The 12,800-nt window shown below is 35.4% G+C and overlaps 1 protein-coding gene across 4 annotated transcripts in view; it reads right to left on the bottom strand.

Annotated features, from left to right (window-relative positions):
- The window catches only part of LOC140497194 (radial spoke head 10 homolog B-like), a 59,333-nt gene that overhangs the window by 23,574 nt on the left and 22,959 nt on the right, over positions 1-12,800 (bottom strand). For all 4 annotated transcript variants that reach the window (XR_011964566.1, XM_072597832.1, XM_072597830.1 and 1 more), the window contains exons 11-13: positions 12,342-12,531; positions 11,310-11,424; positions 167-246 (exon numbers count right to left, since the gene is read on the bottom strand). Coding sequence is in view for 3 of the 4 variants with exons in the window: in XM_072597832.1 (XP_072453933.1) it covers positions 167-246; positions 11,310-11,424; positions 12,342-12,531 (385 nt within the window). In the remaining variant the exon portion in view is untranslated. The remainder of the gene's footprint in view (positions 1-166; positions 247-11,309; positions 11,425-12,341; positions 12,532-12,800) is intronic.

Below are 12,800 nucleotides of genomic sequence, written 5' to 3' on the forward strand. Positions count from 1 at the left end.
ATGACAGATTGCATGTCTACAAATAAAGGAATTAGTTTCAGATTTCTGAGTGGTTATACACATACATACCCCAGGTTTCCTGACTAAGGAAGAGAGTCTCCACCACCAGGGTAGCAGTTATATTTAGAAGAGATTATTTTAGGTGTTATCTGACAATTTTGCTTACCTTTTATCTGACAAGCGTTGGGAGTAATGTTATCAGTCATCATTCTTGAAAAACACAGGAAGAGGGATGGAGTTCCACTTCTGTAATTTAAAAAATTGCAGGTAACATTTTGCTATGAGACAACCATGATGGAAATATGGCTTAAGGATAAATATCCAGCAGTGACTCTATCAGAATAAAATTTCTCAAAGTCATTTGCAATGATCAACTTAAGAGGGTTTCAGAGTTTGGATTTTATATCTAAAGCCCTCGTGGCTAACACAAATGAAATATTCTTTCTATTTCTTTCTGTGAATAAAAGTCACTTGGAAAAGCATGATTTCTGCCCCAAGGAGGTCAAAAACAGAAAGAAAGGGCCCACAGATACAAAAATAAATATGAGATTTTGAGCATTTTTTGTGGTAACAAAGAAATGGAAACAAATGGATGCTCTTTGATTGGAGAGTGGCTAATTAAATTGTGATGCATGAATCTAATGGAATATTTGTTCTAGTGTAAAAAATATGAGGAATTAAGAAAAATATGGGAAGACCAATGATGCAGAATTAATTAAGCAGAATAAAAAAATAGTGCGCACAACAACACAAACAGAGAGAACAAAATCCTAAACTGAACAATGGGCAGAGTAATGACTGAGCTAAGGGGCAGCCAGGTGTCACAGTGGATGAAATGCTGGGACCAGAATCAGGAAGACCTCAATTTAAATCTGGCCTTAGACACTTAGTAGCTGTGTGACTCTGGGCAAGTCACTTAACTATTGTATGCCTCAGTTTCCTCATCTGTAAAATGAGGATGATAATAATACCTAACTCTCAGATTTGTTATGAGGATCCAATAAGGTAATAATTGTAAAGCACATACTGTACTATATAAATGTTAGCTATTATTATTTCTTTTTAATTAGAAAGCACTTAGCACAGTGCCTGGCATATAGTAAATACTATTTAGGTGTTAGCTATTATTATTTTTAGTCACAGAGAAGAGTTAAGGAAAATGTAGAAAAATATGGATATAAAATATGGATATCCATATTTATGGACATAAATATGCGCATGTCAGACAGCATTGATGTGTTGGTTCAGAGGAAAGATTTAGATTTGGAAGGGATCTCAGAAGACATCTAGTCTAATCCTTTCATTTTATATTTTCCCTTCCTGAATCACACTCAGTTTTGCTGGGTAGGTGATTCTTGGTTTTAATCCTAGCTCCTTTGACCACTGGAATATCATATTCCAAGTCTTCTGATCCCTTAAATGTAGAAGCTGTTAAATCTTGTGTTATCCTGATTGTGTTTCCACAATACTTGAATTGTTTCTTTCTGGCTGCTCACAGTATTTTCTCCTTAAAATAGGAGAAATCTGTCTATAATATCTCTGGAAGTTTGCATTTTAGGATCTTCATCAGGAGGTAATTGGTAGGTTCTTTCAACTTCTGTTTTACCCTCTGGTTCTAGAATATTAGGGCAGTTTTCCTTGATAACTTCTTAAAAGATGATGTCTAGGCTCTTTTTTTGATCATGGCTTTCAGGTTGTCCAATGATTTTTAAGTTATCTCTCCTGGATCTATTTTCCAGGTCAGTTGTTTTTCCAATGAGATATTTCACAATGTCTTCTATTTTTTCATTCTTTTGGTTTTGTTTTGTAATTTCTTGATTTCTCAGAGAGTCATTAGCTTCTATTTGCTTCATTCTAATTTTTAAGAATTTATTTTCTTCAATAAGCTTTTGGACCTCCTTTTCCATTTGGTCAATTCTTCTTTTTAAGGTATTCTTCTCTCATTGCTTTTTGGACTTATTTTGTCATTTAGTCTAGTCTATTTTCGAGGTGTTATTTTCTTCAGTATTTTTTGGATCTACTTTAGTAAGTTGTTGACTTGTTTTTCATGATTTTCCTTCATCACTCTCATTTCTTTTCCCATTTTTTCTACTTCTCTTACTTGACTTTCAAAATCCTTTTTGAGCTCTTCCATAACCTGAAACCAATTCATATTTTTCTTGGAGGCTTTTGATGTAGGAGCTTTGACTTTGTTGTCTTCTTCTGAGTGTATGTTTTGATATTCCTTGTTACCATAGTAAGTTTCTCTAGTCAGAGTTTTTTTTTTCCCATTGCTTGCTCATTTTCCCAGACTATTACTTGACTTTCTAACTCCTTAAGGTAGGGCTCTGCTTCCAGGGGTGGGGATTTTTGCAGGTGTTTTCAGAGATACTTCTAAGTTTTCAATACTTCCAACATAGTATGATCTAATATTTAGTCCTCTCCTGGCTTGTGCTCTGGTCACTGCTCTGGTCACTCTGGTCACTCTCTGTGAGTGACCACAAGTACTCTTTTCTGCCACGGAACTATGAGGAAGGTTCCCCCTCCAGTGTGGCTACAATCTTTGCTATGCCAGTGCACCTCCAGAACTGTGACCCAGATCCATGTATGGGCAAAACAACAGAGTCCTGACTCACCGACAGAAAAGAGACCCCTAAAATCTCCTTCTGAACAATTGCTAGATCCCCACACTGACAGTGGACTAAGAGCTCCACCATTGCTGCTGCTGATGATTCAGTCACTCCCAAGGCCTGCTCCTTATCTGCTGGGGCCAGGGCTGTTCTGAGACTGTGCTGGACTATTCTCTCATCTCACCCAGGCCTTACAAATCCTTCCTACTTACTTTTTAAGTTGTGCTTGGTGTTTGAGGGTTGAGAAGCCTAGAAATCACCACAGCTGCCAGGGATCCAGTCCCCCAAAGTCTGCTCCAGGTTTGCTGGGGCCTGGTTTGTGCTGGTACAGCCTGTCCTGGACTGTGCTCCTCTCTCTGGCCAGTGCCTTTCCTGTTGACCATCCAGGTTGTCTTGGGCTGGAATTTTTTTCACTCTATCATTTTGTGGGTTCAGATGCTCCAGAATTTGTTTAGTCATTTTTATGGGTATTTTCAAGGGTTTGGGGGAGAGCTCAGGTGAGTCGCTGCCTTCACTCTACCATATTGTCTCCTTTCATTTTATGCTTGAGGAGACTGGGACTCAATAAACTGAGGTTTAGTGATTTACCCAAGGTCAAACAGACCAAGTGTTCAGAGTTCAGATTTGAACTTTTGTCTGATGACTCTCAAGTAAGTACTCTTTCTGACCCAGGGAAGCCTCCCTTGGTTTTGCCGAACTGCTTCTCATTCCCCCACCCCCCTTTTTCTTTATTCTTAAAACAAAACATAGAGACAAAACTTTGTTTCAAGAGATAGATGGCTTTGTAGTGGAATATATTTGGAAGTGAAGATGATATGCAAACAAAAGATACAAAAATATTTTTTAAGTAAGAAAAATAACAATTAAATTACTTAAGTTTTTTTTTTATCTAAAAGTTTTTTTTAAAACCCAACAAATTAAATGCAGGATGGGAAAGAAGAAAATAGAAAAATTGTGACCAAAATAGTGATATTTTTGCTTCTGCTTTAACCATTTATGTGATAGCTCTGACATTTGAATTCAGAAACAATATTTACTTGAGAATTATCACCAAAGGCATATAATATGTTTGAAAAATGCAAAAAAAATAAATTAAATTTAAAAAATAAAAAATCCTGTCTTGGGGAAGAGGATCATTACTTAGCAAAACTTCAGGAAAATTGGACGATTGTATATCAAAAAAGGGGGGGGATTTGATTCTCATCTCAATTCTTAGAGGAGAAATTGAGGGAGCTACAGGAAGAGACAGCAAAACTCTACTAATGGGGGACTTTAACCTCCCCCTCTCTGAACTTGATTAATCTAATCTCAAAATAAACAAGAAACAAGTTAAGGAGGTGAATAGAACTCCAGATAAGGTAGATATGATAGATCTCTGGAGAAAACTGAATGGGAATAGAAAGGAATATACCTTTTTCTCAGCAGTACATGGCACATATACAAAAACTGACCATTTACTAGGGCATAAAAACCTCACAGTCCAGTGCAGAAAGGCAGAGATAGTCAAGACATCTTTCTCAGATCATAGTGAAATAAAAATCATATGTAATAAAAGGCCATGGAAAAATAGATAAAAAATTAATTGGAAATTAAATAATCTAATCCTAAAGAATTGTTGGATTGAACAACAAACCATAGAAACAACCAATAACTTCATTCAAGAGAATAATGGTAATGAGACAACGTACCAAAACTTATGGGATGCTGCAAAAGCATTCCCTCTAAGGGAAAGTTTTATATCACTGAACACCTACATGAATAAAATACAGAAAGAGAAGATCAATGAATTGGGTATGCAATTGAAAAAGCTAGAAAAAAACTAATTGAAAATCCCCAAGTAAATACCAAATTAGAAATACTGAAAACCAAAAGAGAGATTAATAAAGTTGAAATTAAGAAAACTATTGAATTAATAAATAAAACTAAGAGTTGGTTTCATGAAAAAAAATCAATAAAATTGATAAACCTTTGATTTAAAAAAAGAAAGAAGAAAACCAAATGACCAATATCAAAAATGAAAAAGGTGAACTCACCTCCAAGGAGGAGGACATTAAAACAATAATTATAAATTACTTTGCTCAACTATATGCTCATAAATTTGACAATCTAAGTGAGATGGATGAATATTTTAAAAAATACGAATTGCCCAGATTAACAGAAGAGGGAGTTAAATATTTAAATAATACCATCTCAGAAAAAAGAAATTGAACAAGCTAAAATGAACTGTCTAGGAAAAATCTCCAGGGCCAGATAGATTTACAAGTGAATTCTATCAAACATTTAAAGAGCAGTTAATTTCAACTCTATATAGACTATTTGCGAAAATTATCAAAGGAGTCCTACCAAATTCTTATTATGTCACAAATATGGTTCTGATACCTAAATCAGGAAGAGCTAAAACAGAGAAAGAAAATTATAGACCATTTTCTCTAATGAATATAGATGCAAAAATTTTAAATAAGATATTAGCAAAAAGAATACAGCAACTTATCATGAGCATAATACATTATGATCAGGTAGAATTTGTACCAGGAATGCAAGGCTGGTTCAATATTAGGAAAACTATAGCATTATTGATTGTATCAACAACAAAACTAACAGAAACCACATGATTATGTCAACAGATACAGAAAAAGCTTTTGACAAAATACAACATCCATTCCTATTGAAAACACTGAAGAGCATAGGAATAAATGGAGTTTTCTGTAAAATAATAAGAAGTATCAACCTAAAACCATCAGCAAGCATTATATACAATGGGGATAAGCTAGATGCATTTCCAATAAGATCAAGGGTGAAACAAAGATGTCCATTATCATCACTGTTATTCAATATGGTACTAGAAGAGTTAGCTTTGGTAATAAGAGAAGAAAAAAATTGAAATAAGAATAAGGAAAGAAGAAACTAAGTTAGCTCTCTTTGCAGATGAGATGATGATATACTTCAAGAATTATAGAGAATCAAGTAAAAACCTACTTGAAACAATAAACAACTCTAGCAAAGTTGCAGGTTACAAAATAAACCCAGATAAATCATCTGCATTTCTATATATTACAAAGCCCAACAGCAAGAAATAGAATGAGAAATTCCATTTAAACTTACTGTAGACACTATAAAATATTTGGGAGTCTACCTGCCAAAACAAACCCAGAGACTACATGAATACAATTACAAAACACTTTTCACTCAAATAAAGTCAGATCTAAACAATTGGAAAAGCATCAGTTGCTTGAGGGTAGGCCAAACGAATATAATAAAAACGATATTTCTACCTAAATTAATTTACTTATTCAGTGCTATGCCAGTCAAATTACCAAAAATTATTTTCTAATAATATCAAAATTCATCTGGAAGAGTAAGAGGTCTAGAATATCAAGGGAATTAAGGAAAAGAAATGAAAGGGAAGGTAGCCTAGCTCTACCAGATCTCAAATTGTATTATAAAGCAGAAATCATCAAAACCACTTGGTACTGGCTAAGAAATAGAGGGGTAGACCAGTGGAATAGGTTAGGTACTCAAGACACAGTAGTCAATGAATATAGCAGTCTACTGATAAACCCAAGGACCCTAGCTTCTGGAATAAGAATTCACTGTTTGACAAAAACTGCTGGGAAAACTGGATAACAGTGTAGTGAAAACTAGGCATAGACCAATGCCTGACACCACACACAAGAACAAAGTCCAAATGGATATATGATCTAGATAAAGACTGATACTATAAACAAATTAGAGGAGCAAGGAATAGTTTATCTGTCAGATTTATGGAGAATGGAAAATTTTACAACCAAACAGGAGATAGAGAACATTATGAAGTGCAAAATGGATAATTTTGATTACATTAAACTGAAAAGTTTTTGCACAAACAAACCAATGTAACCAAGATTAGGAGGGAAGGAGAAAACTGGGAAAGAATTTTTGCAACTATTGTCTGTGATAAAGGCTTCATTTCTAAAATATATAGAGAACTAAGTCAAATTTACTAGAATACAAGTCATTCCCCAATTGATAAATGATCAAAGGATATGAATAAGTAGTTTTCAAAGGAAGAAATTAAAGCTATCTATAGTCATATGAAAAAATGTTCTAAATCACTACTGATTAGAGAAATGCAAATCAAAACAACTCTGAGGTACCACATCACAACTATAATATTGGCTAACATGACAAAACAGGAAGATGATAAATGTTGGAGAAGGTGTGGGAGAGTTGGAACACTAATTTATTGTTGGTAGAGTTGTGAATGATCCAATAATTCTGGAGAACAATTTAGAACTATGCCCAAAGGACTATAAAAATATGCATAAATTTTGACCCAGCAATATCACTTCTAAGGTTATATTCCAAAGAGACCATAAAAATGGGAAAAAGTTCCACATGTACAAAAATATTCATAGTAGCTCTCTTTGTGGTGGCCAAGAACTAGAAATCAGGGGGATGCCCATCAACTGGGGAATGGCTGAACAAGTTGTGGTATATGAATGTAATGGAATGCTATTTTGCTATAAGAAATGATGAACAGGAGGCCTTCCGAGAGGCCTGGAAAGACTTATATGAACTGATGCTAAGTGAAATGAGAAGAACCAGGAGAACATTGCACACAGTAACAGCTACACTGTGCAAGGACTGTTTCTGGGAGACCTAGACCTTCACAGCAATTCAAGGACCTAAAACATTCCCAAAGGACTCTTGAGGCAAAATGCCATTCACACCCAGAGAAAGAACTATGGAATTGGAATGCAGAATGAAACAGAATATTTTCTCTTGTGTTGTGTTTTGGTTTGTTTTTTCTCTTGATTTCTCCCATTCATTTTAATTCTTCTATGCAACATGACTAAGGTGAAAATGTGATTAATAAGAATGTATATGTAGAACCCATATAAGATTGCATGCTGTCTTGGGGAGGCAAAAGGGAAGGGGGCAAATCTAAGACTTAAGTGATTGTACAAAACTGACAACAAATAAATTAATTAATTTTAAAAAAAATAAAAATAAATTTTTAAAAAGTTTTTCTCTACTATATCTATCATGAATGAATGCATTCTCCCCCAACATCTAACAGAAAATGTAAAAAAAAAAAAATGCCAGGATCCTAACTCAGCAGCCATTACCATGGTAAGAACTGTAGGTAGAAAGATGGAACTCTCAAAGACTACTCCCAAAACTAGGCATCAGATGCTATCATAGCAGAAGTATCTTGGGAGAATTGTTGAAGATCTTCAGAAAGGTATTGGGAGATTACAGCAATAACTAGATGGCTTATACAGCAGAAAATCTGAAAACTTTATTACCCATTAAACACAAGAAAAAAGAGACATGCAGAAAGAAATCCAGAAAACAAAATATATTGGAATTTCTAGATTCCCTTAATCAACAAGTGAAAGCAAAAGTTTAAAGGTTAAGGCAATATTTTAAAAAATCCACAAGTGATACAAATGTAGGGCTCCACTTTACTTCATTAAAAGTAATGTCCTTTGTTAGAAAAGAATACTTCTTAACTCACTCAGTCAGAACTAGATGTGAGTAAGGAAGACCTACACATTTTGAATCAATCAAAGGCATTTCAATTAAGATCAATAAGAAGTGTGTTCTGATTAGAGGAGGGACATGCTGAGGAGCCTGTACAAAAGCAGGAGCAAATTGAGAACCAGAGAGACATTTCTAGGGTCTGAGAGTGGAAAGGAAGGAGTCATAAAGAGCTGAGATAGAAAGAGTTGGTGGAACAAGGGCAGCCAATGAAAGGAGAAAGAGAAAGTAATACTGAGCTGTGGAAAAGAAGGAAACAAAAACGTGGTATAGCTGGATAAGACCCATAATTATTGACTCAACTACTTTTCAGAGGTGCTCAAATTACTAGAAAGGCACTTTAGCAACTTCCTTTCAGATGTAAGCCTGCTCCCCACCTTTCCTAGCAGAAGGTATCACATATCTAATACGTAATGAGCTTACTACATTACTAAAATGATTTCCCAACACAATAATGTTGAGAAAAATTCATATAAAACAGAGATTTTTCAGGAAGACAGTTCAAACCCATTATTTTCCCCTTATGGTTTCTAGTTTCCATATTAAAGAAGTTGAATCCACACCTCCTATTAACAAGTTAATAAATACGGATGACATCAAACTAGAGAGTCCCACTGAAAAACAAATTAAATAGCTCCTTTTTTTGTGGAATATTTCTCTGTTAATATAAAATCATTTGAACTCAATAACTATATCCTTAAAATATACCAAGACAAAATAGAGACCATAATCTCTGAACTTGAATTCAGATTTCATATTTAATCCAGATGAAGGAGAAACCTTCAAATGCCTTAAATCCTCCAGGCAAAACACAAAATACCAAGGATAAAGATATGGCTGAATGTGTTGAGAGACTTATTGGCATTCTGAAATGAAAGCTGAATGGGAGGAACACGTTTGGGGCAATTAACACCTTTGCAATACCAGTCTAACGTACTCATTTGGAATTATAAAATGGGTCATGACAGATTTGGAAAGTAATCTAACAAAAACTCATAAAATAGTAACAAAACATAGAGCATGTCACTCTAAGGCGGCTATAAAAAGATTAATACTTCCAAACAAGAAAGGAGATTGATAGATATTCTTAGAACAAATGACAAATAAGTAAAAAAAAACCTAGAAAAACACTTTTGGAATAAGCAGACATCACCAAACTATAGTAAAGGCTGTAAACAGGTACACATCATTGGATTTACCAAATGTAACTGAAAGTAGCTTGACTATCATGTCTCCAAATGACTAATAGTCAAGACTGGAATCAAAAAATTCTCCAAAGGCAACATCTATATGGTCTCAACCAGCAATATGTCTGCTGGGGATGGAAGCTCAATTCCATGTGGACAGTCTCGGGCGGGTAAAGGTGGGAACTTCTAAATCTTAGAGTTCTCACGAGGCCCCCCATAAACACCAGGGAATCGAGGAGTGAGACCGAGCAATCTCGTGTATTTCCGCCTCTTCCTGTGAGAAACGTGATGGGAGAGAGCTCTCCCCGCCCGCGAGATTGTCCCGGGTCTGGGCACACCTATTGTTATCTAACAGGCACGGTATTCAGATGCAAACTACACGGCCGGAGAGCTTAATTGGGATCAGGAAAGCCTGAAAGCGCTCTTAGGCGGGAGGGGCGCGGAGCGGACAGGACAGAAGGCTCCGTTTTTCCTCTCTCCGCTCTCCCCTCCCCCTCTCTCCCCACTTACACTTCTACTTCCAATCTCTTATTATAAGATCTTTGCCTCCTTGGGAGATTCCTCGCTCCCTCCTAAGGAAGAATTCCCCTGCACTTGTAACCAGAACCCTGAATAAAAGCTTAACCCTTGTTCGACTCTGGGAGGTCTCTTCTCTCATATGACTATCCGGTTTGGCCAGCCGAAGACCTGCGAGAGGTAAGGTAAGAAGACTCGGGTAGCCCTCAGGCCTCTAGGCCTGGCATATGTCAACAAAGAAATGTTGAGTCATGTAGGTTTATTTGTGAAAATAAATTTTGAAACAGGCCAGTGCCACCAGAAATTACCCAAAGATTATTCTTAAGAAGCCTGCATTTAGTGATCCATGAAGAACCTACTTGGTCCTCAGGTGTGGCCTTTTGACTGAATCCAAACTTCACAGAATAAATCTCTTTAATAAAAAGATCTGTTCTGTAAAACTTGGACTCAGTCAGAAGCCTACACCCACATGTGGCCTCAAGTCTTCAGGTTCCCCATTCCTGAATTGTAAATTATGCACGGAAACAGTGGAGATCATATAACACAACACTTCAGGCTGAATAGTTTAGCACCTAACAAATATCTAGCAAGATATAACCTGGTGGCTAGGATTATATATCACAAAATCATTATCTTTCAGACTGACAGAGCACAAATCTACACACTATAAATAAAGATCTCCAGATTCCTAGAGAACTCAATTAATAAACTGTACTGGAATCGGACCATCATCGCAGAATGAACTGTGGTAAATATAACTTTGATTCATAAAAACTTAAGAACAATGTTTTTAATAGATGGCTTACTGAGAGGATCAAACCAAATCAAATGAGATAACATGTGAAGTGCCATGCAAATCTTAAGACACATTATCATTATTTTTATTCCTGTCCTATAATCTCTAAGCTATATAGAAGAAAAAGCTTTCAAAAATACAGAGAAACTACGAGAGAAGATCGTGTGTGGGAGCAAGATCATCCTCGCTGGACTGACTACTACTGGAGTTATCCTGAGGATGCCTTTGGTTAGCCTACAGAGCATGAGGTTACATACTAATATTTTTATTCAATTACAAAATAACAGTTATTTGATCCGCCTGTGCTGGAGTCCAGAGAATCCCAAATTTCAGCAAACAATATCATAGCCTTGTCCCAGGTTTGTTTTTATGTGAATTTCATCAAAAAAATGAGACAAATGATAATAATAACTAAATAACTAAAACAGCAATAACAACAGCAACAATAGTAACAAAAAAATTAAAAGTAAACGCAAGAAGATGATCAGAAAGGGATACAAGTGAATAGGACATTCTGTATCACTTTGTTTAGGTTAATCTACAAATTTTTAGAAACTATAAAGTTGGAGTTGATGGATTTATGGAGGAGCTTTCAAAAATTTGTTTATTTTTAACATTTTATTGATAGTTACTAAGTTTAGGATAAAAAATATAAAAAAGAAAAGAAAGAATACTTACTGGAAATCCTTGTGATAAATGTGGTATGCTAGTTGTAAGAGATAATTCAAAAACGTTCTCAGTAGTAAAGTGGTAAATGGGGAGTGAATTTCTTCAACTGCAATATTATTGTTATCTAAAATAAGAAAAGCAAGTTGGGAGAAAACTTAGCAATATTGCAATAAACAAGCTATTTTAGGGTTCTTCTTCTTTCTAACAGCTGCCCCTGGAACACTATTCAAAGAAAAATCAAATGAAGTCATTTTTCTTAGTAAATACTAAATCACAAGATGCTATAACAAAGACTGAGTAACTCAGTAAAGATTTTTCAACTTTTCATCTCTATTATTGGTCCCTGTTCTTAATCCAGGACTATCCCAATCAGATGAGTGTTTGATCATTTACAAGAGAATATACTAAGTTGGCAATGCTGGTTGGAGCAGGGATACCTTCAAAAACTTCCTAATGTGCAAATCATGACCCAATTTGGGATCCAACTCCACCATGAAGTCTCTTCTGGCAACTCAGTGACTTATCTCTTTGTTGAGCCACATGAAGTCTGTGCACCAAAATTTTGTGCTTAATTATATAATATTTCATGTTGCTCACTGCCATGTGTACTGAACATCCACCATGCTATCATAGAGAACTGGACCTGGAGTTGGAAAGATCTGAGTTCAGGTCCTGCCTCAGATACTAACTGAGTGACTCTGGGCAAGTCCCTTAACTGCAATCTGCCTCAGTTTCCTCATCTCTAAAATGAGGATAAAAAAAGTACCTACTTCCAAGTTTGTAAGGATATGATAATATTTGTAAATTGCTTTCCAAACCTTAAAATATTATATAAATGCTAGCTATTGTTATCTATCCAACTGTATTGTAAATTCCTTAAGGCCAAAGATCACTGTATTTCTATAATCTGCCACTCACATAGTACTCCTAAGCTGCCAGTCAGTAAATACTCAAAGAAGGACTTATTGATTAAAAGGTTACACCATATTATATCTTAATTTTATTACTTCAAATAAAAAATCACAAGGTACCAGTACTAACCACTTAATACCCTGTCCATATCAGCAAGAGTTATTTTACTGTGATGAAGTTTGCAGTCCTTTAAAAATCTCCAGAACTGAAGCTTTGTCATCAGAAAGGTGTTGTCAAGAGAATGATCACATCCTAGGCTGCTGTAAAAGCTGTAGATTCTTCTTAATTCTGAAATATTTCTCAAAACGGCAAATTCTACCTGAAAGGGAGAAAATGAAACCTGTCTCAATCTTACTTTAATGACAGTAATATTATCAAACTTACCCTATTTTCTAAGCCAGCTTAAAAAAACAAACAAGTCAAGTTAACAAGCATTTATTAAAGTGTTTATTTACATTGTGTCAGGTGCTGTGCTAAAAGCCGGGGATACAAATATAAGCAAAGAGAAAACCAGCTCCTGACCTCAATGAGCTTATATTCTAAAGGGCCAAGACAACATATAAAAGGGGGATAGATAAGCCATATTGT

The sequence above is a fragment of the Notamacropus eugenii genome, chromosome 3 (genome assembly GCF_028372415.1).
Source record: "Notamacropus eugenii isolate mMacEug1 chromosome 3, mMacEug1.pri_v2, whole genome shotgun sequence".
NCBI lineage: Eukaryota > Metazoa > Chordata > Mammalia > Diprotodontia > Macropodidae > Notamacropus > Notamacropus eugenii.